The sequence below is a fragment of the Salminus brasiliensis genome, chromosome 4, assembly GCF_030463535.1.
Source record: "Salminus brasiliensis chromosome 4, fSalBra1.hap2, whole genome shotgun sequence".
Lineage (NCBI taxonomy): Eukaryota > Metazoa > Chordata > Actinopteri > Characiformes > Bryconidae > Salminus > Salminus brasiliensis.
Window position 1 is genome coordinate 35434237 of NC_132881.1, and position 19893 is coordinate 35454129.

At 41.2% G+C, this 19893-nt stretch overlaps 2 protein-coding genes across 3 annotated transcripts; one reads left to right on the forward strand and one right to left on the reverse strand.

The window, feature by feature from the left end:
* The first annotated feature begins 1083 nt into the window (after positions 1-1083).
* On the forward strand, positions 1084-5496 carry znf511 (zinc finger protein 511). Of its 2 annotated transcripts, none has more exons than XM_072676999.1 (6): positions 1084-1350; positions 1565-1638; positions 2688-2889; positions 4794-4918; positions 5033-5212; positions 5298-5496. In XM_072676999.1, exons 1-6 carry the CDS (start codon positions 1159-1161, stop codon positions 5365-5367), a joined length of 843 nt encoding a protein of 280 aa, XP_072533100.1. In that variant the 5' UTR covers positions 1084-1158; the 3' UTR covers positions 5368-5496. The 2 variants fall into 2 exon arrangements, with proteins under 2 accessions (XP_072533100.1, XP_072533101.1); XM_072677000.1 differs by having other exon boundaries at positions 5036-5212.
* A 678-nt stretch (positions 5497-6174) lies between these two features.
* Positions 6175-8436, reverse strand: msx3 (muscle segment homeobox 3). The gene is made up of 2 exons (XM_072677002.1): positions 7979-8436; positions 6175-7415 (listed from the first exon to the last, which is right to left on the reverse strand). Exons 1-2 carry the CDS (start codon positions 8352-8354, stop codon positions 6994-6996), a joined length of 798 nt encoding a protein of 265 aa, XP_072533103.1. The 5' UTR covers positions 8355-8436; the 3' UTR covers positions 6175-6993.
* Positions 8437-19893: the final 11457 nt, after the last annotated feature.

Consider the following 19893-nt stretch of genomic DNA (forward strand, 5'->3'; position numbering starts at 1 on the left):
GGTATCCAGGTTTAGGCCTATTAGAAAAGGTTCGACTAACTACTGCAGACAGCGATCGGATAGCTGCATTAAAAAGGCTTATATATATATGCACACAGTACTGTGCAAAGGTTTTACACACCTGTGAAAATTACAATTACCAAGCATCTTATCTGGGAGTGTTTATTTGCTCTGTACAACACTAATATTAGAATAAATAAAATACGTATTAATACAAAAAGTATTTATTATTAAACATTTCCAAAGCTCTCAACACTGGAGTTATCACTGATAACACTGGCTATCACCTAAACCCTGGTTTGGTTATTCAGTGTTTAGTGATGTTAAATCAGGTGAGCTGATGATGAAAATGAACCCACCCATGTGTCCGCTGCCTGGGGGCGTCCAGGAGAAATCAAACTTGGTTCTGTAAGCTAGCTCACAAGATCTCTACTGATTTCTAGAAACTAAATTCAGGCATTTTATTTCTTTTTACTGCACTTATGTGTACTTGTATACATATATCACTGCTGTCCAATGAAAACCATGGACCATTTTTAGGTTTCTCCATGGTTTGAACCCTATGGTCGTATTAATAGTAGTAGTGATTATAATAACAGCATGTAAATAAAGATATGTAAAATATGAATGATTAATGATGCACTTTGTAAATAATGCTGTCCAAAGCATATGGATATTTTGTTGGAATTGTTTAGTTTTCTCAGTGGTTTGGACCCTGCAGCTGTTCTGTACACTGTGTGTAAATAGTTCTGGATCAATGGACCAATAGAAATGCTCTGAATTACTTGGAATAAGCTCTTGTTTTACATTAACTTCCATTCAAAGTTATGAACATTTTTGCCTTCTCCTGTAAAATCACCATTTATTTATTTATTTATTTATTTATTGATTGATTGATTGATTGATTGATTGATTGATTTGACAGCGCTGAAACTCAATACAACATTAGGTTTAAATGCTGACATCTTGTGGCCGTATCTTGAAGGTGCACTCTGTCTCCGTGGTGTTTAGGGCCTGGGGGACACCGCGAACTGACCAATCACCTGCAAGACGTTTCAGTGACGTTTAAGGAAGTTAGGCAAGCCGTGCATGTGTGCATGAGCATGATTTGTGTGTGGAGGGAGAAGTAGAAGAGGAGAGCCAGCTCCAGCTCCAGCTATGTTACACCCCAGTTTACTCCGACTTTTAGATGGATCTGATGCCACACGAATCAACATCCATACAGTACCAATCATAGAAAAGAGTGAGATACTGTCCGGCAATGGAGGGGAAAGAGCAGAGGGAACAGACTCACCTTTCAGATTCACTCCCCACAGCCTTCATTTACACAAAGATGATGAACTTTTTGAAGTATGTTGTTTCAATCTGTTCTTCTGGATCAGTTTTCGTAGCACAGACGTGACAATTCCAGGCTAATTGATATGTAGCTATGTCCCTAACGTGAGTTAGCTAGCTAGCACCATGCTAGCCAGGTTAAAACGTTAGCTAGCTAGCTGTTTAGGGAGCTAGTGAAGTGAGATCGATGTGGAGAGAAAGTTGGCCTAAGTCTGATTTTCCTCAACAGGATGGCGACGTGCACCGGCATTTATACCTGCAGGATCTAGTAACGACTCTTACGGACGAGCCCCAAGCGCCCCAGTGAGTGATGTAGCTGGCTATATACAGTTAACGGTAAAAAAAAAATATGTAGCTACAATTATTGTCTCATTTCATAAAAATAAGGTGCAATCAATCAAACACACATGTGATGAGTGGGGTTTGGTCTGAAATAAATAGGTAAACTGCGCAGATATACATACATGCATACATGCACTACCCGTGTTGTTTATTTTGTTGGATTCCTGAGGGATGCCAGTGATACTGGAGTTGACTGCAGCTAAACTAATGAACTTATGTAAGTAACTTATCCTGATTAAGACGGTGTGCCCTTACATACTTTAGTAAGTTTATAAAATACACGTGGAAAACATTTTGAGGATTTCTCTCGTGCCTGTGTTCAGTGGCAGTATATTTATTTACTCTGTGTGTATGCATTACTGACCAGAGGCTGTTACTGGCCTGTCATGTTTAAATTTGATCACTATGGTTTATTTTACATTTACATGTATTTATTTATTTATTCATTTATTTTGTACCCCCCCCCCCTTGATTGTGCATTGCTAGTAGTTATGTATAAATGTTGAGTTATATGAAATTATCGAATCATAATTGTTGAGTTATCCAGTTGTTTGTACAGTGTATCCACTAATGCATCTGTGCTTCATTTGGCAGACTGGGGTTTGATTTCTTGCCAGGGCAAGAAACCCAGACTCTACCAGTAAGAGTCACTAGGCAAGACTCTTAACGCTGCAGTCAGCTTCCTCTGCAACATAATAATCTATAAGCTGTTTTGGCAGATGCCATGAATGTAATGTGTATGCATACATTTTGCTAGAGCTTCAGAAACTAGGCCTCACCATGTGATTCGTATAATAAAAAAAGTACAGACTAAGATGAAAAGGCATTTGATCAAACCATGGTACGTTTTATTTTTGTAGATAGAAAAACACATAATACAGTGCTAAACATTTGCTACAACATGCAGTAAGAGGATTTATCACTGATATCAAAGAAATACCAGCAGTTTTTTTTTTATGCTGGTCATCCTGTCCCCTCCCCACTTTCATCTTTCTGCCATTTTCTTGCAGCGTTTCAGAGTTCAGATGTCACATCACAGGCTGTAAGCAGTTATTTGACACTCTTGAGGGATATGAGCACCACTACAACTCCCTCCACCGCCACGTGTGCTCCAACTGCAAGCGCTCTTTTCCATCAAACCGTCTGCTGGACATACACATCCTGGAGTGGCACGACTCACTGTTTCAGGTCATGGCTGAGAAACAGTGCATGGTAATATTCATATCCAGGTTCATAGGGTGGCTGAAATTCAAGAACGTTATTGAAATTGTATTTTGGGATGAGGATTTCAGTTTGCACATGCTGTTGTAGTTGCAGTTGTCCGGCTGAGTATATTACTCAACTCAGGTATTAAGCGAAGCACATGATTAAAAAATAAAGGGAAGCTTTAAAAAACACTTTAAGCCACTGAAATTTAAACCTTTATCTGCAATATGCCCCTTGGCCTCCTCCAAGGGCCTCTTATCTGCTTTTCAGGGAAATCGCTGTCAGTGATCAGAACTAGGCATCTGGGTGCATCCTATCAGAGGAGAGTGGGAGGAGAAGAGGCAGGGGTTCATGCTTATGCTGAAATGCCTGGGCAGTTTATCTGGAGTTGCTTAGAAGTTTTAGGGGTCTGTAATTTCAGGGGCTTATTTTGTTGTAGAACTCATGAAACAGACAGTGAACAAGTTGTATTTCAAAACTTTTTTTTGAGCCAAACCATCTGTGTAATATATCATTAGCTTTGTAGAATAAAAATTTGTATGAATATGTGTGAAACATAAAATATAAATCAGAAGGAATCTTGACCTCAGAATTGGGATTTGTTGTTTTCCCTCAGCTGCCGCTTATACACTCTCTAAAAATCAAAATTCCTTATACGAATTGAAAACGTGAAAAATGTCGAGCAGTTCTCAGTTCTCAGTTTAGGCAGAAGAGCTTTTAACAATGTAAAGAAAAAAGAAAAGTTAAATAAAGGTTTGTAATTTGGGGTTATATCTTGCTATCTTCATGGTGACGGTTGGGTTTGGATGCGTTTTACATTGATTTGTCATATTTACCAGGTCAGCACGTCTCCCTCATATAAACGTAAACAATTGGTTATGGCCAGACTCCAGTCTCCTTCTAAACTAGCAGAAGTGCTTAAAACCAGAGGAATCTCCTGAAATTAGTGATTCTGGTCATTATGAAGCCAGATGTTTGTTATTCGTGTAGCAGTCCATTAATTAGTTTCCAGTAGTCACTCATGTCATTTGAGTTGTAATTACTCTAAACAGTTGCATTACATTTACTTTTTTGAAAGTAAGTTCCATCAGCTGAAAATATGGGTGATACCTTTCTGAATAATTCAGATATTGTGAATTTAAAATGTGTGTGTAATAATAAAATCTTCAAACTCCTGATATTTGAGTTTACAAAAAAAAAATAAAAAAAGAAAACTGGTATTTACTTTAACCTTCGAGAACGTCTACAGGGAACAGCAGATAATCGTTTTATTTCTGAAAGTTAATTAAAATGAACAAACCTAAGAAATCTTGGGAACCCAGATTGTCTCGATTTCTGTTTTGTAATGTGTTTTATGTTGTCTGCTGAAGTCTCTGAAGCCCTCTCTCCCGCAAAGCACGTAAGAAAGTGCATGGTCTGTATTCCCCCTCTTTTTCTTGTGGAAAGGGGGCTGCAGAAATCAGATACAGAGAAGACAACACCACACCAGTGTGTTGACTTTGTAATGAGTTTATTATGCTTACAAACTAGCAGCCAGTTTTAGTCTGAACACTGTGCTGTGTCCAAGACAGGACCGTCATTATTACCAGCAGGAAATAGCTGTTTCTAATGGATATTTGTTTGTGATGATATGAATTGAGTAAGGTACGCTATAACTCTTCGGCTGTAGTCAGTTGTGTCGGTGTGTTTCTGAGTAAGGGGAAAAATCCAAAACCATCCAGAACTTTGATAGCTTTTTCCTGGAGGGTCTCTTGATGCATGCTTGTACTGAGTTTGAACATCTTGATTGCTGAGGACATTTTAATGTAGGCTGGTCTTGCCCACATACCTAAAATGGGAACAATCCTTTCCTATTACGCAACTTGAAACAACCATGTACTTAATCTGTCCAATGTAATATTGCTTTTCAGTATCAGTGCTTGGTTGAGGGATGCGGACTGAAATTCCAAACCAGCAAAGAGAGGAAAGATCATCTGATCACAGCTCACAGCTACCCTTCGGACTTCAGGTTTGACAGGTCGAAGAAGATGAAAAGGTGTGCCGTGACTGCAGGATTGGAACTTTATCCCATTTAGTTTTGCATGTGTTTGTGTTTTTAATTGTATTGTGAAATGAAATGTGATGCAGTGAAGTGTTTCTATTTGTTCAGCAGAACAAAAGAGAAGAGGGCTCCTCAGCAGAGGAAAGACTGTATGGCAGTCTCTGGTAGAGTAGTTAGTCAACATGGGGAAGCGGAGAATTGTGAGTCGATGGACATTTCGCTGCCCCAAGAGTCGGAGAGGCAGGAGTTTGCGCCCTCTCAACAGACAAAGCCACGTTACACATACAAGTGAGTATTTCTCAGACTTTTGGATTGAAATGTGTGGCAGTGTATTTTAAGCTATTATTTAAATGTTTTTGCACTTGATTTTCAGAGTGCCTTCATCAATTTGCTTTGGTCAAGGCTCAGTCAGAGGCTTCAGAGGTGGAAGAAAGAAGAAGTAGGCCAAAACCTTTATTTATTACATAGCCAGAGTATAATATTTCTCATTTATATGATCCTGTATCTGTGCTATAGCATGTGTCCAATATGCTTGTTGGATTTATTTTTACAATAAAACTGGCCAACAAACATTTTATGTGGTTTATTTTACAGTTTATGCCAGAAACTAGCACATAACCGTACTATGGGGAAATTAAGGTTGATATTAAGTCCCAGTAACTTTTTTGCCTATATATTACACTAATGACAAATGACTGTCAGATTGTAGATTTCTCCTCCTCCATCACTTCTGGCTAGACGGTGAAATTCATACAGCTAAAATGTGTTGCAGAAATGGAAACTTTTGAACTTTGAAATTTTCTGCAGTTCACTTCCTGTCTGTTTTTAAGCGCTCTAATGTGTTCAACTTTTATTATTGAGCAAACTGAGTGATCTAAACTCATATATGCTGTAAATATACAGACGCGTTGCTTTCGAATCCGAAATGAAGAGAATCACAAATGAAAGCCTCGAATATGAAGAGTTAATAGATAATTGTATTTAATACATATTAAATATTTGCATTTATTTATGCATTTATTTTAATATGCGTATTAAATTCAATACAAGTTGTCTATCCGTTCAGTTGCAGTTAAAGCCATATTAAATTATTATTGGATTGTAAAAATCTGATTTGCTGGTTTAGACAGATCAGTATTGCAGACTCGTGAAGGTCTACTCTAAACAACATGAACGAATTTCGTTCCTTTCTTCAATCGTTAAAATATAAAATCGATCATTTATTGAGCTCGCAGAAAAACGACACACAGTTCACTTATTTCAAATTTATTTTTTTCCCAATACAAAAGATTATTTTTCTAAATTTGTCTGTACAAATATATACAATAATTTACAGAATATAAATGTAAACACAATGTATAAATATCAGCAAGTCTATTCGTAATTTCAAAGGTGGTTGAAAATAGCTGGGTGCTAATATATACGCTTATTTACAATAATAAAAAATCTAGAGGTTAATTTTACAGTCTATTAAACTCTAGTGTGGTACATGGAGCCTAAAGGAGTCCTGTCTAGACGAAGCCCAATGAAAGCATCAGTCTGGGGTCAGATGGAAATCCAGTGAAACTGTAGAATCTCCAAAGTGAGCTGGAATAAACCCAGGCTGGCAGCACCAGTTTACAGACACGCTTCACTGTTTTATCGTTTAATTTCTTCCAAAAAATCTGCCTGGTTTGGAGAATCGCTGGTAAGTTCTTTGTAATTAGCTGGTGATTATTTGGTTCTTACATAAAAATCGAAATGGAAGTAATACACTGGCGTTTTAGAGATTTGGGGAGCTTCTACCATTTAAACCACCACCTGCCACAAAACCCAAAGCTGAACTACCACGTTTCGTCCTTGTTCGCAATGTCAGCAACACGTTGGATCGTTTTCGAAGGGAGCAGCATTGCAGTGTATCCTGGAGGCTCTTTCCTGCAGTGTGTTATAGCGGGACTGAAGTGTGTGGCGGCTCATGGCATTTCGTTTCAGGCCTGTTTTACTTTAGGACAGTTAAGTTGGTCCGTGTTCGACAGAGTAAAGACATCGAACCAGCAGTCCTGCAGTTAATGAGGCGCTCAGGCGCTCGGTTAGGACAGATAGTACATTCCGTAGGTCACAGGTCCACCGAACAGTCCGGGCAGCGGCAGTGCGGGCCGCGGGAAGGCCGCTGCGTGCCCGTACAGGCCATGAGAGCCTGCGTGCGCGCCAGCCGCCAGCGGGAAAGGGAGCGCGAGCGCCGGCAGCACGGGCTTGGCCGCCAGCTTGAGCTTCTCCAGCTCGGCCTCCTGCAGTCTCTTGGCTTTGGCCCTGCGGTTCTGAAACCAAATCTTGACCTGCGTCTCGGTCAGGTTGAGCGAGCTAGAGAACTCCGCGCGCTCCGCGATGGACAGGTACTGCTTCTGCCGGAACTTGCGCTCGAGCGCCAGCAGCTGCGCCGTCGTGAACGGAGTCCGCGGCTTGCGGTTGTTCTTGTGCTTCCTGAGCGCGCATGGAGTCGGACTGGAGTGTCCTATTGGGAGAGAAAGCGTGTCACATGAGGACGAAAACACACGGTACACACATTTATCAGCCCTGAAATATTCACTTTAATAGATAATGGGGGGCTTTGGGTGCACTCAGGCACATGGGTCATACAGGCCCCAAACTGTAGTAATTTTAATTCATTGTCTCACTAAAGTTCATTATTTAATTTAACGGGTTTATTCACAATATGTATTTTGCTGTATTTTGAGATAATTCCCCAGTACGTCCCCCCACAAAACCAGTGGAATAAACCGGCTTGTTGAAGCATTCCCTTATTAACTGTCCCACGATGTCCCCTCAATAACTGCAATGGTAATGTACTGTGTTAAAGTGTTGCTTATTAACTGCAGTAAAGCAACTTCCTTAACCTTTATTAATTGTCTGACAGTCTGGATTACCTGCATTTCTAATATTTAGTTACAAGAAAACGAATCTCATCAATGTTAAGACAGCTGTCCTCACAATTATTCCCAACACTAATATCAAGCTGTGTTTTGCGTCCATATCAAAACTTCAGTCTTGCCACTCTGACTCTTTTCTGACACTTACTTGGCGGGGAAGTGTACGGAGGGCTCTGGTACCACCCTCCCCGTGTCTTGTCTTCCTCGGCGCCTACTCTTTTGCCCGAGTTCGTCGCGCTCTCCAGCGCCGCTTTCCTCTCCGCGTACAGAGCCATTGGGGAGAGCCGCAGGCGCTCCTCAGCCCCGGGAGAGGTGGCCGTCCCTCCGGGCTCCGCCGCGGGATAAGAAGTCCTGGAAGTGCTCCTGTCTGATATTAACGCCTCCACGCTGAAGGGCAGGCTCGACGCCTTGCTCTTACATCCCTTCGCCGCATTCCTGTCGGCGGCCTGAGTCGTCGTCTCCTCTTCGCCTTCCTGGACTAGTGGTCCTTGCACGGAGCTCATGGTGGACGGTAAAGGGGCCATAAAACTCCCAACACAAAACACACTCGCACACGCCGCTCCTCCGCTATTCCCCTCCGCTATTCCCCTCCGTTGTGGCCCCTCCGCTCCTCTCCGCTCCCCCTCGGCCTCGCGCCGCTCCCACCTATAAAACTTACCCAAAACTTGGCCTTTTGTTTTTTTTGCTCCACCGTCCTCCAATCCGCGTCTCGCTCGGCCCACGTGACGCTCCTCGACCCTCGTTCGGATTGGTCCGCCCGGTCTCTATGGCGACGTCAAAGCGAGTCTCAAAGAGACGGGCTCGAGCCGTCATACTTTGTCTGTAGCGGAGCGGTTTTAGCTGATGGCTCCGGGGCTCTGGAGTTTGAGAGCTTATTCGAGGACTTTTTGTTGTAATTAAGCCGAGGGGTCGTGTGTGTGTGTGTGTGTGTGTGTGGAGAGAGAGGGAAAGAGAGTGGCGCTCATTAGCTTAACCCTTATTGAAACCAGACTACAGGAACAACCGCCTCTTTAGCATTTCTCTTTAAAAATGTAGAGCTCGGAAACGTTTTTTTAACGTTTTTTTTAACCAAAATTCATAATCACGTTTTTCCTTTTCCGTCTTTTTTCTTTTGTCTCTTTTGTTTTATCAGACTGTTAGACTGTAGACGGTCCTTTTTCTAGCCCTTCCCCTCACAGGACAGTGTACGATATTAAAGCAGGCCTACGTAGCTCCGTAAACCGACCTGGACGGCGTGCTAAACGGAACCAGATCATATTCGGATTCAACTGATGAACGACGTGAGCGAATGAGGGCTGATTGCGTCACGCTGCATTAGAGCAGTTTAAAGGCGCCCTCGGCTCTTTAAGCTCGCATTAAAAAGGCTCCATTGAAGCGGCCCTTGGGCCGTCAAGGAAGAGCGTTTCATAAGGCAGACATGAAACTGCTCCGGAGGCGCCAGGCTCGGCGAGATCAGAAAGGAAAGCACCTCGGGGAGAGCATGGAGGAGTTAACTCATCTTCTCCACGTCTCCTCCTAGAGTTTAATGTCAGTGAACTAACGAGCATTTCCCACAGACAGCCCGCAGCACGACCCCCATAGTCAGCCTCGCTGCTGCTGCTGCTGCTGCTGCTTCTTTCCCAAACGCGGAGGCGACTTTCACCCCATATAGAGAACATCACGAACGTACAGCATTTATTCACCTAAAGGGCTGGAGGCTTGAGGAAAAAAATAAAATAAAATAATAATAAAATAAAAATAAATAAATAATAATAATAAATGTCCAGAAAGCGAGACCTGTTTATCTGCCCATTACTCCGTACTTCAAAAAACAGTGTGAGACAAAATGTGTTAAACTAGGCAACACTGTGATCTATAAGGCGTTCATCTAAAGGGCACGGCGTGTTTGAGCAGATAACGCAGGGAGTGTGTTGCTATTAGAGCTATTTTTTTAAGAGTGAATGCAGTTTCCTCATGACTGAGGCCAAAACCTCTGAGACCAAATCCCGTGAGGGACGTCCAAGCTCAAACCAGCGATTTCTAGAAACATTTCTGGCTTTATTTTTATAAATGTATTTGTATGTATGTGTGTGTGCGCGTGCGTGCGTGTGTGTGTGTGCGTGTGTCTGTTTGGGGAGAGGTTTATATATTTGGAAGAGCTTTAAGCTGATGAATTAATTTAGGTTATTTTAATAATACCGTGCTTCTAATGTGGACTAGTTTTAAGAGCACTCAATGTTGTAGAAATATGCCTTTATATAACACATGGATATTTTTGCTGAATGATCTTTAATCTTATTTTTAAAGTTAATTTAATCTTATGAATTAAGTTTATTTTTTATTCCCTTAAACGTAAAACCAATAAGTCAATAAACTCAATAACCAAAGTGAAATTGTGTTGGTGTAGTTGAAAAATATATATATTTATTAAAACATTACAGCATCATTTGTTTAGTAAAATATTTCAGAAGAAGAATAAAAAAAATACAAAATAAGTTGATCATAGTGTAAAAATATTATTGTCTTATAGACTTGGGAGGGAGGTTGTGGGCTAAATCATACAGGTCAACTTTTGCTTTGGGAAACCATAGCACATTTTAAAGCATTTACAAAAACGTTAGTTAAAAAGGTTGCATTTTCTTGGCCTTTTTGTTTGCATTAGTTTGTTTTCTACAGTGATGCAAAAAACAAAAAACATGCTTTTTTTTCTAAAATTGAAGAAACCTGAAAAGAAAAGAAAACAGTCTCCTGTCAGGACAGACATGTCCTGAAAGCTTTTTGTCTGCATTGCTCTGAGTAATGGTGGTGTGTGTGAGTGAAAAGCGCTGCTAGTGTAATGCCTCTGGGCCCATGAAACCACCTCTCATGAGAGCACCAGTGAAACAGTCTTCAAAACCAGTGCACATATTGAAGTGTTTACTTCACTGGAGGAAGTGGTCTTCTGATTTATTACAGAGCTGAATACTGTAAACAGTGCTCCTCTATGTATTTCTCTTTACCTCTGAATGACAGACACTGACAGGAGGTTCAACCACTAAAGGCCTAGTGGACCTGTCTCGGGTAAGAGCTTCAGGGGCTCTAATTGTTGACCTATGGGTCCTATTTAGCCTCTTGAAGTGCTCTGGGATATTAGAGGACAGCATGAGTCTCATGAGGAACAAGCAGTCGACCCTACCCGCGACAAGGTCTTTCCAAGTCTGCTATGCTGAGCGCTGATGAGTTCATGGAAGTTATGATTTTACCCTCTAAAACTGAAGGAAGTTGGGCCTACAGTGTCCCTTTCCATTGAGCGTAATTTTAAAAATAATTTCAGTGTAGTTGTAACAATGTAAATATTTCATTAATGTTACTACATTTGTTTAGAAAATGTAGAGTATATACAAATAGATAAATATAGGTCTCTTATTAATAGAGTTGTGTTGACACACACACACACACATATATTTATATAGATATTTGATTGTATTTTAGACTATTTAGTTATTGGTTTGTTTGTTTATGAATAGTTACATATTAAGGTCACCTACACACTGATATAAGCTGTAAAGTCAAGTCACTTCAGCAGTGCACCATGACCTCCTTATTCTTTATTAGTATACCGAGATTCGTATTACTTCATTGGGCCTCTGGATTTAAACGCCTACACTGTGCTTTCTATCTGTGGAGATCGGTGTTGCTCCTCGCTTCTTTACGGCTATTAAGTAATTTCCTTTGCCGTCATCTTGGGGCATTATTTCACCTCTTGGGAATCCACTGTCATTCGGGAAGCTTTTTTTCCCACTCTCCCTCTCACCCTTTTTTATTGAATAGTTAATTTTTCCTGTTGCCCTTTTTGGGCTCACTATAATTGCTTGAAAAGTCAACACAAAATGTTTTTCTTTGGGAATCCCTCATGATTTGACTATAGCTTTGCCAGTGGAACAATTGCTTTGGTGCAGTGCAGCACTGTTTATGTTAGATCTGTGTGCGTGAGTTCAAAGTTTTGCAAAGATCTGATTCGGGGTGGAATGTTTGTCTGTGTCCAAGGGGGGTTACATAGATTTCTCATGCATCCTCCGCCTTGATTCTCAAGGTTAAAAAAGAAGAAGGAATCACAGAAATGCCCTGTTTGAGGAGGTCACCGAGTCTGAAAAAGACTTTTTTTGAATGGTGTATTTTAGAGCGAACTGCATGGAAAGGGGCAGAAACATTTGATTTTCCCCATTGAAAGCTTTGAGAGAACTGCGGTCCTCAGCGAAATCTAGAATAAACATTTCTAATGTTCTTTGTTTTCACAGCGTTAACTGTAGCCTAATTTGCCTGAGGATTTCTTAGTGGAGTATGGCTTGTTTTTCTGTGCTGGATTGTGGTGGAACATAATCAGCAATTGCAGAGTTACATTGCCTTCATCTTGGCACGGCTGACAGTAACAGATAATGACAATTAGTACCCAACACAAGTGAAAACATGTTTTGCACTCAGTCCATCACATGCCAAAGCACAGGGAACCACCCCCTACCATTCTGCATTTTCATGTTCATCACTGACGGATACAGTTTTTTTGGGGCAAGAACAGACCAAAGCTCGTAACCACTGTAACCAAGCTTGTTATCCTTATGAATTATAAATGGCTGGGTTCTGTTTTCATTAACAAAACTATCATTTTAAAACAAAAACTGATTTATGGACAGAGCTTAAACTGAACATCTGATGATCTTAGAGCTTGCATATTTCTAACAACCTCGGCTTGTGATAATTACAGGCATATAGGCCCAAACCGTTGTTATGAGGGATGGAAAAGATGGAGCTTCTGTATATTAAAGGAGATCATTATGGCCAATAAGCGCTTCAAGGTTCATGTGCTTGAACTTTTGCCTTCAGGTTTCATTTTTAAATCAGCTCTTGTGTTGAGGATAATAACTTGGCTTGTCAACTTTAATTCACTTACATTACAGTAGTCACGTTTTTGTGTGTTTTCATCCGTACATCAAGCTGTGTCATGGTAGGGTGCAGGATCCACTAAAACTTGGCAGCTCTAAATCTATTGTGTACTTAGTATTTTCACAGCCAAGAGCGTTTTCCATCTGGATTCCAGTGCGATGTGTGTGCGTTTGTGTGTGTGTGTGTGTGTGTATACTAAACAACTGAGTGAATTTCACTTCACTTCTACATGGTTACATGTATTTCCTGATACACTGCAACATGTTCATATCGCATTTACTTGAATGTTAGGATAAGGTCTGTAGCAGTAATGGGGTTCTTGTGTTAACCCATATCCCTTTCGCTCCTCACACAAGCACCTTTATTTAAAAACTTGCTCTTGAAGTGTAATCGTGCTGTTTTGCTTCAGGCTCCCCTTAGTGGTGCCCTGTTTCAGATATTTCCTCCTCCGACTCCAGCAGACATTTCTGTCACAGCGTGGAGGCGAGTAAACCATGTCAGAAGTCATTACAGAGCTTGAAAGCAGATCTGTCCCTCAAGGTCAGCCTTGAGTGGGATGGACTTTTTCACGGTGTGGACGAGGTCCGGTTCTGCTCGTGCACTCATCTTAATTTTTTAAGTGTAGGAAGAGACAACATAAAATCCTATGTTTATATATCTGCTGAAGAATCCTTTAAACTATTCTGCTGTCATAGAACCTCACATTAACTTCAAGCAGAAATGCCTTCAAATTAGCTAAAATACTTAGAATCAGTAAGCATGTGTTTTTATTTTATCCAAAAACACTAAATTACATTACAATAAATGTAAATAAACGTAAGTACAGTGCTCAGAGGTTAGAATGTGTCGTTGGCCAGTAAAGTTATCGATATACTTGTTAGAAGTACACAGACTTCTTTGTGAACTCCAGTCACTGTGTGAATTCGTACAGTTCCACCAGCAGCTTACCTGATTTACTTAATGAAGGACTGACTAAATAAACTAGACACTGGATGGACAAGCCTGGACATACGTACTGCCCAGATAAAAAGCTTTACATATAAAAAAAGAAATGTGGTACATGTACTATTAAAAATGAAGGTGTATTTTGAGAGATGCCATAGAAGAGCAGACATTTTTGTAATTTAATTTAAATATGAGGAACATTTTAAATGTGTAAAAACACAGTATCATTTTTTACAAGCATCAGTGATACACACACCATTGTCTTGGTGAGTGTAATGCAGTGATCACAGTAAAATCTATTGGATTAATTCCAGATTCATTTCTGTTTGCTTGCTTGTTGGTTAACTTAGTCTCAGACAAGTTTTTCTCAGTATAACGTCTACAAAGCAAAAGTTGCTCTATGCTAAAGGGCACTAAGGGGAGCCGATAAAATGAAGTTGTGACATGTGATGTCCTTTAGCGCTCTCCTCAGATGAAAGATCTCATGGTCTGGATCAGGCTCCAACAGGATTACATTTGTGCATTGTTCTGGGGTTTTTAAAGAGGCAGTGGGAACTCTAACCTTTGCAGCAGACTGACAGTCAGACAAAAGAACACACGTTCAAAAGGTGCTCGAGAGGGATGTTGACATGACAGGCACAGTGCAATGGATCTATTCCAGTGAGGGGAAATTAAAACTATCATTTAGGGCTCACAACCACGGCCTCGGCCAAGGCTGGAATGGGCTACCTCAAGGATGGCAGTAATTGCAGTATCCGTGATGACGTAAACAAACATTTTTACCATCCAAGTATTCTTTATGTCATGTGTTTTGTGTCACAATTTGTGTTCTTTCAGAGTATAAACCTCAGTATACTTTACGCATTAAAGCATGTACAGTGTACATCATTACTGCACATACCTCTGTGGTGTTCCAAAGCTCAGGCCAACAACAGGAGCAGCATTTCAGTATTTTTCTTACCCATTTTGGTGTTTGTGTGTTTTTCAGGTGTGTCAGAAAAGCTAAAGCACGTTTGTTTCTTGTTTAAGCAAAGCCCAGATATCAAAGGTAGCTGCTGCTTAAGTTAAGATGTGTGATTTAGAAAAACAAGTAGTTATTTCTGTAGCGGTATTTCCTCACTGCCTGACCAGCATTCCCCCAGTCCCTTTGAACCAGAACCCATTGGGCTGTTGAGAGTGAAACTGGCAGAGGTCAGGCCTCATAAATGCTTAACTATCTCGAAAGGGAAACTGCTTTGGCAAGTCAGCCTTAGGTTTATATCCATGCGCATAAGGTTTCCTTAGGATTTTTTCCCCCCTCTTTAACGCAGCCCTGAGGGGGCACTTAAAGCGGAGGCCTCGGGTGACACGGATAAGTAGAAAGTATGTTGACCCTTTATTTGACTTAACAAGAGCTTGACCTGACCCAATCATTTCAGGCTAACGTCATGGCCCCGGACCCAAAGTTGCTTGACTTTGCTTCAAAAAAAAAAAGAAACCTGCTTTAGCTCAATTGCCATGCTCTTGTTTTTGAACAATTATAAGGGTAAGCTGACCATGAACTGCTGAGCTGCCCTGCTGAGGGATTTAACCTACCACAAAGCTTTTTTCCGTCTGCTCGTCTTATCAGTGAAGGAGCACCACGTCAATATATACAGTCAACAAAAAGTGTTTTTTTTTAAAGAATATATCTATTATATCTATTATACATATTATTATATCTATCTATAATATATATCCTTTCAGTTACAGTTATTTATCCTCCTATGTTTCTATATTTCTGTCTGCATATCTGCAAATCTGTCTTTTGAAAACCCCTGAATAATAAAATTTACACACTGGACTTCATCACTGATGAAGATCTAACATGACATTTACACTACCTACAGCTACACTGGAGTGGAGATTGTGTAAATGTGTAAGTATGGCACTATTATTGCTGAGATTATGAGAATTGCTGTTTCTTTTTCATGGGCTCCCCCTGCAGCTTGGGAGTGCAATTCACTTTTACTCCCCATTTGTGGACAAGCTGAGAGAAATAAGCATGTGGACTGAGGCGACAGACTAATAGCATTTTACATGAATATGACTCGCCTTACGCAGCATTCCAGATCCAGATTGACCATGACAGAGACGGCATTCTCTGTATTACAGGTCAGTGTACCACATTATTTTACAGCTGTTATTTTAAGGCACAGTTGTTACGTAATATTATTATATTATATTGTAATATTATTAGTCGGTATCTGCTATTAGGGCAATTTAAGGCTACAAGTTGGGTAGTTCTGAGAGTGAGAAATTTGGCATTAACATTGTTGTTCTCTTTCTCTGTCTGTTTTCAAGCCGAGAAATTCAGAACACGTTACACAAATGGTACTTAAGGTGCACCACAGAGTTGACAATGATGGTTGAGGTCATTTTCCTGGGCTCTCAGTGCTCAGACTTGCACGAGGATTTTTGAGGGAAGGCCAAGAACAATGAAAGAGGTCACATGGCTTTCACTATAGGGATGAGAACTAATTGTGGCCACTTTGTGGTTTTAGTGAGCGACCAAAGAATTTGACCACACGTTCAAATAGTCTCTTGCTCCCCCTCGCAGCCCCTCTCCAGTGGCCAACCGTACAATGAATTAGTTTTCACAAAAGCTTTTGCCACAGCGTCAATTTTCCCCTTCACTTGAGCCCAACTTTGACTGAGGCCTGACTGCAAGGCATGGAAATGTTTTCGGGGCACACTTTCTGTAGCAAGGCATTTTTATCGAAGGAGCTGTTCTGCACAATCTCAGGGAGCAATCTTCCTGGCCAGCACCCCCCCCAAACTGGAAAGCATGACGAGACAGCTTCTATGATCAAGTTAGGTTCATTTGCTTTAGTTGTAATACTCCTTATTGCATTATGTGTTTGCAATAGTTTTGTTGTTTGCTTATTCCTGGATTTCTCCCTGAGTTTTGCCATATCAGCAGATTCTCTGCGGTAACTTGAAAGTGCTTAATCATCTTGTGCTATGATTGAATTGCACCCAGGCTCAGAGAAGAATGTTGGAGGATTAAACTGTTTTCTTATCCGATTTTCAAACACAGATAAAGACAATCTCTGGCTGCAGTTACTTCCATTATGCAAGCTCAATTTGACACCTAATTTTTATGAACCGCATAAGAACAGGTTTGTGACTGCGGGATTTCTGAGGTTGGAGGAACACTGGAGCCTTTTGACAGGTACTCACGTGATTTAAAGGTTTTCCTGCGATTACAAGTGAGACAGGACCTGAACAAATAAGTCAGGCTGATTGTCCTGAGATTACAATTTCCAAGTCCTCCCATGAAACACAGAACAAAGAGGAGGGAGGAGAGTGAAGAGGCCCTCTGAATAAACAAGTCTTAAATTCTCACTGAATCGGAGACAGTCTGGGTTTATGAACACTTTTCTGAAAACCGGGGGCCTTCTCGTTCTCGCCTTGTGCATCGACAGATTCCTGGTGGTGGCGGAAAAAATGTAAAAATGAGAGCAAAATGTTTATTTTACACTTTGTGGAGGCTTGTGTTTTCATGGTGATTCTTTTGAAATGCAGACTGTGGGTTGAAGGGCTGGAATGAGGAGGGGGGCTGAGGCGGGAGGATGAAAGCTTTGTTGTGCTTGGGTTTAATGAGCTGGAAAATACAATTGCACTTTTCTGACTGTGAAAATTGCTTTGAGGGCATCATAAATTAGCTGCTGGGAGATAGTTGAATTGACGAGGCTTTGTGTGATCCCTGCACATTGCTCTCAGTGTGTCAGGCGGCGCCTTCTGAGAGACGCAGCCAAAAAGGCACTGGGGAATTCAGGCCCTCAGTGTCCGCACAGTCAAGCGCTTTTCATCCCTTTAAGGCCCTCTGCTGTTTGTGAAGTCTTTCAGGCCGGGGCGAATCTGTATTCTCTAGCACACGGCTATGAGTTATGCCATTCAGTCACACTGTTACACTTCACTAAGATGCAACAAGTGCTGTGCAGTCAGATTCCTTTTTTCAAATTCATTCTGCCTGTGTTGTTTATCTTTGGAAATCTTCTATCAGACGATAAATGATTATGGTAGGCAACCCGTGGTTAGTGGATTATATGCGCTTATTCAGTTTCTACAAGCTTTACTAATATCTCTGTATGGTCATAGAAGATTGCAGCAAAAAAATTTTTGAGTAGATTAATTTAATTTTTATTTTGGAGAAATGCTAGAGGTAGTATATTTATGCAGGACCAATGAAATTACATGCATGGGCTTTCTTTTACATTTTTTGTTTTCCTGTCTTTTATTTTGGAACCATTCTGCAAATTTATTAATTATAAAAAAATCTAAGTATAATTCTAAAATATACCTTTTCAAATCCACAATAAATAAATAAATAAAACAAAACCAAAACAGGTTGTGGTAAAACATCCTCAGTCATGGTTCCTATTCCACACAGTCATTTTGTGGGCTTCTGTTAGCCTGGCCAAAGCACAGTTGAGGCTTCCATTGCCTGCAGCCCTGCATATCTCTGCATTCTAATGCGTGAGTCCTGCTGGGTTTTTAACTTTTGCTCTATGTAATTGATGGCTTCCACACTCCGGCTGAGTTCCTCGGGCCTTTCCCTGGCGATTGTTGGTATATTTCTGTAGTTAGGGCTCTTTAGGTCTTCTATTGTGCTCGCAATAGAAGTGCAATAGGGGGCTGAGGAGAGTGGGACTGGGAGAGAGCGAGAAAAAGTGCCCCCTGATATTTAGTCAACTCCGAAGGGCACTTTTCATTCTGGCTTTGCAAGCTTGGCACATGCCTTCTGTTACTAAGTGGCTTTGTATTGAAAGACTCTGCAGCCTCCATTCTTTGGCCCACTAGGTGCCCAGACTTACAGCTCTGGCAGCTGCTGGGCTCCCCAAAAGAGGCTATAGACTGCTCTCTGCAGGTGAGCTCTCCTGCCAAAGCAATTTCCAATCAAAGGCTCTTTTCACCACACTCAATGGGAATCTGACTTCGTATGTGCCACTGCCCGAGAGAAGCATTCACAATGGACGCCTTCTCTAAACAGCATTGCTCATATGGAGTGCGGCCATTCCGGCCCTTTTTTTCTATTCATTTTTTTTCCTCACCGTGATCAGAGCCAATGGTTGGTGTAAGTTTTTTTTTGGATGCTGGATAGGCAGCTTTCCCCCCCTCCCATTAATTATCATACGAGTTGTTACACATTACTCATAAGGTGTGGCTCTCCCCTCCTCTCCCTCTCAAAGGCCTCCTCTGTTTTTCTCAAGAAGCTGCTGGCAAGCCGATACATCTATTCATTTGGCTACTTGAGTGTAATTGCCCCTCTCTTTGAAGCCTCTGAGAAGCGAGTGATTCTGCCCCTGCCCTCGGGCAATACTAGTGACATCTCCAGCGACCTCTGCGAGCCCCTGCCATTGGCAGAACACCTCCGGCAGGGCAGCCACCATACAGAGCAAGGATAATGCAGCCCTGGCTGCTCAATTTCTCCTCCTTTTCATCCCTCTCTTTGAAACTTTTATTAGCAACAGCTTTCACGCTCCTATCAAGCCCACAGTGGACAAGGGAGGAGGGCTCCCTGACGCCAATGGCCCAAAGTCACCGGAGTGCTTCCTTCACATCAATGGGGTCCGGAGCAGAGGCCATATTGAGAAAACACTGCCTGTTGAATTCACACCAGTAGGCCTATTGCCCTTCTCCTTTCATCTTTCATATCTCATTGGCAATATCTGAGAAAATCTCCTTTGACTGCTGCCAAGGCATGCAGTATATCTTGATCAGTGTCACTTGCCTGTTCAACATATCTTAAGGGTATTGCAATTATGCTGCATTAATTAAGAAGCAGAGCGCTCTTTGCTGTGTGAAAGATTATACCTTATATTTTACAGATATTCTCCCCGGATGTTTCCTTTTCTCTTATGATCATAGATCAAAAATACACTCGACCTGGCTTTGAGATGCTTTTTTTTGCTGTATATTTTATGTCGTATCTGATGTTATGAAGAGAATCATTAATGCACCTTTTTTAAGCACTAGACTTGAAGAGTTACAACCTACAGACATCACACTGAGACCAGACAGCTTCACCGCACATAGCACAGAGTGCCTGAACTAATTAAATTTGCTAAGTAGATGTTATCAGTACCGCTTTCATTTCACTGAGCACTGTTGGAGGCTTTTCTTGAATCCGCTCCACTTCTAGTTATTGCCGACCCAAGGCTGTTTACTTTGCTGTTAATTGCCTTTGGTGCATTT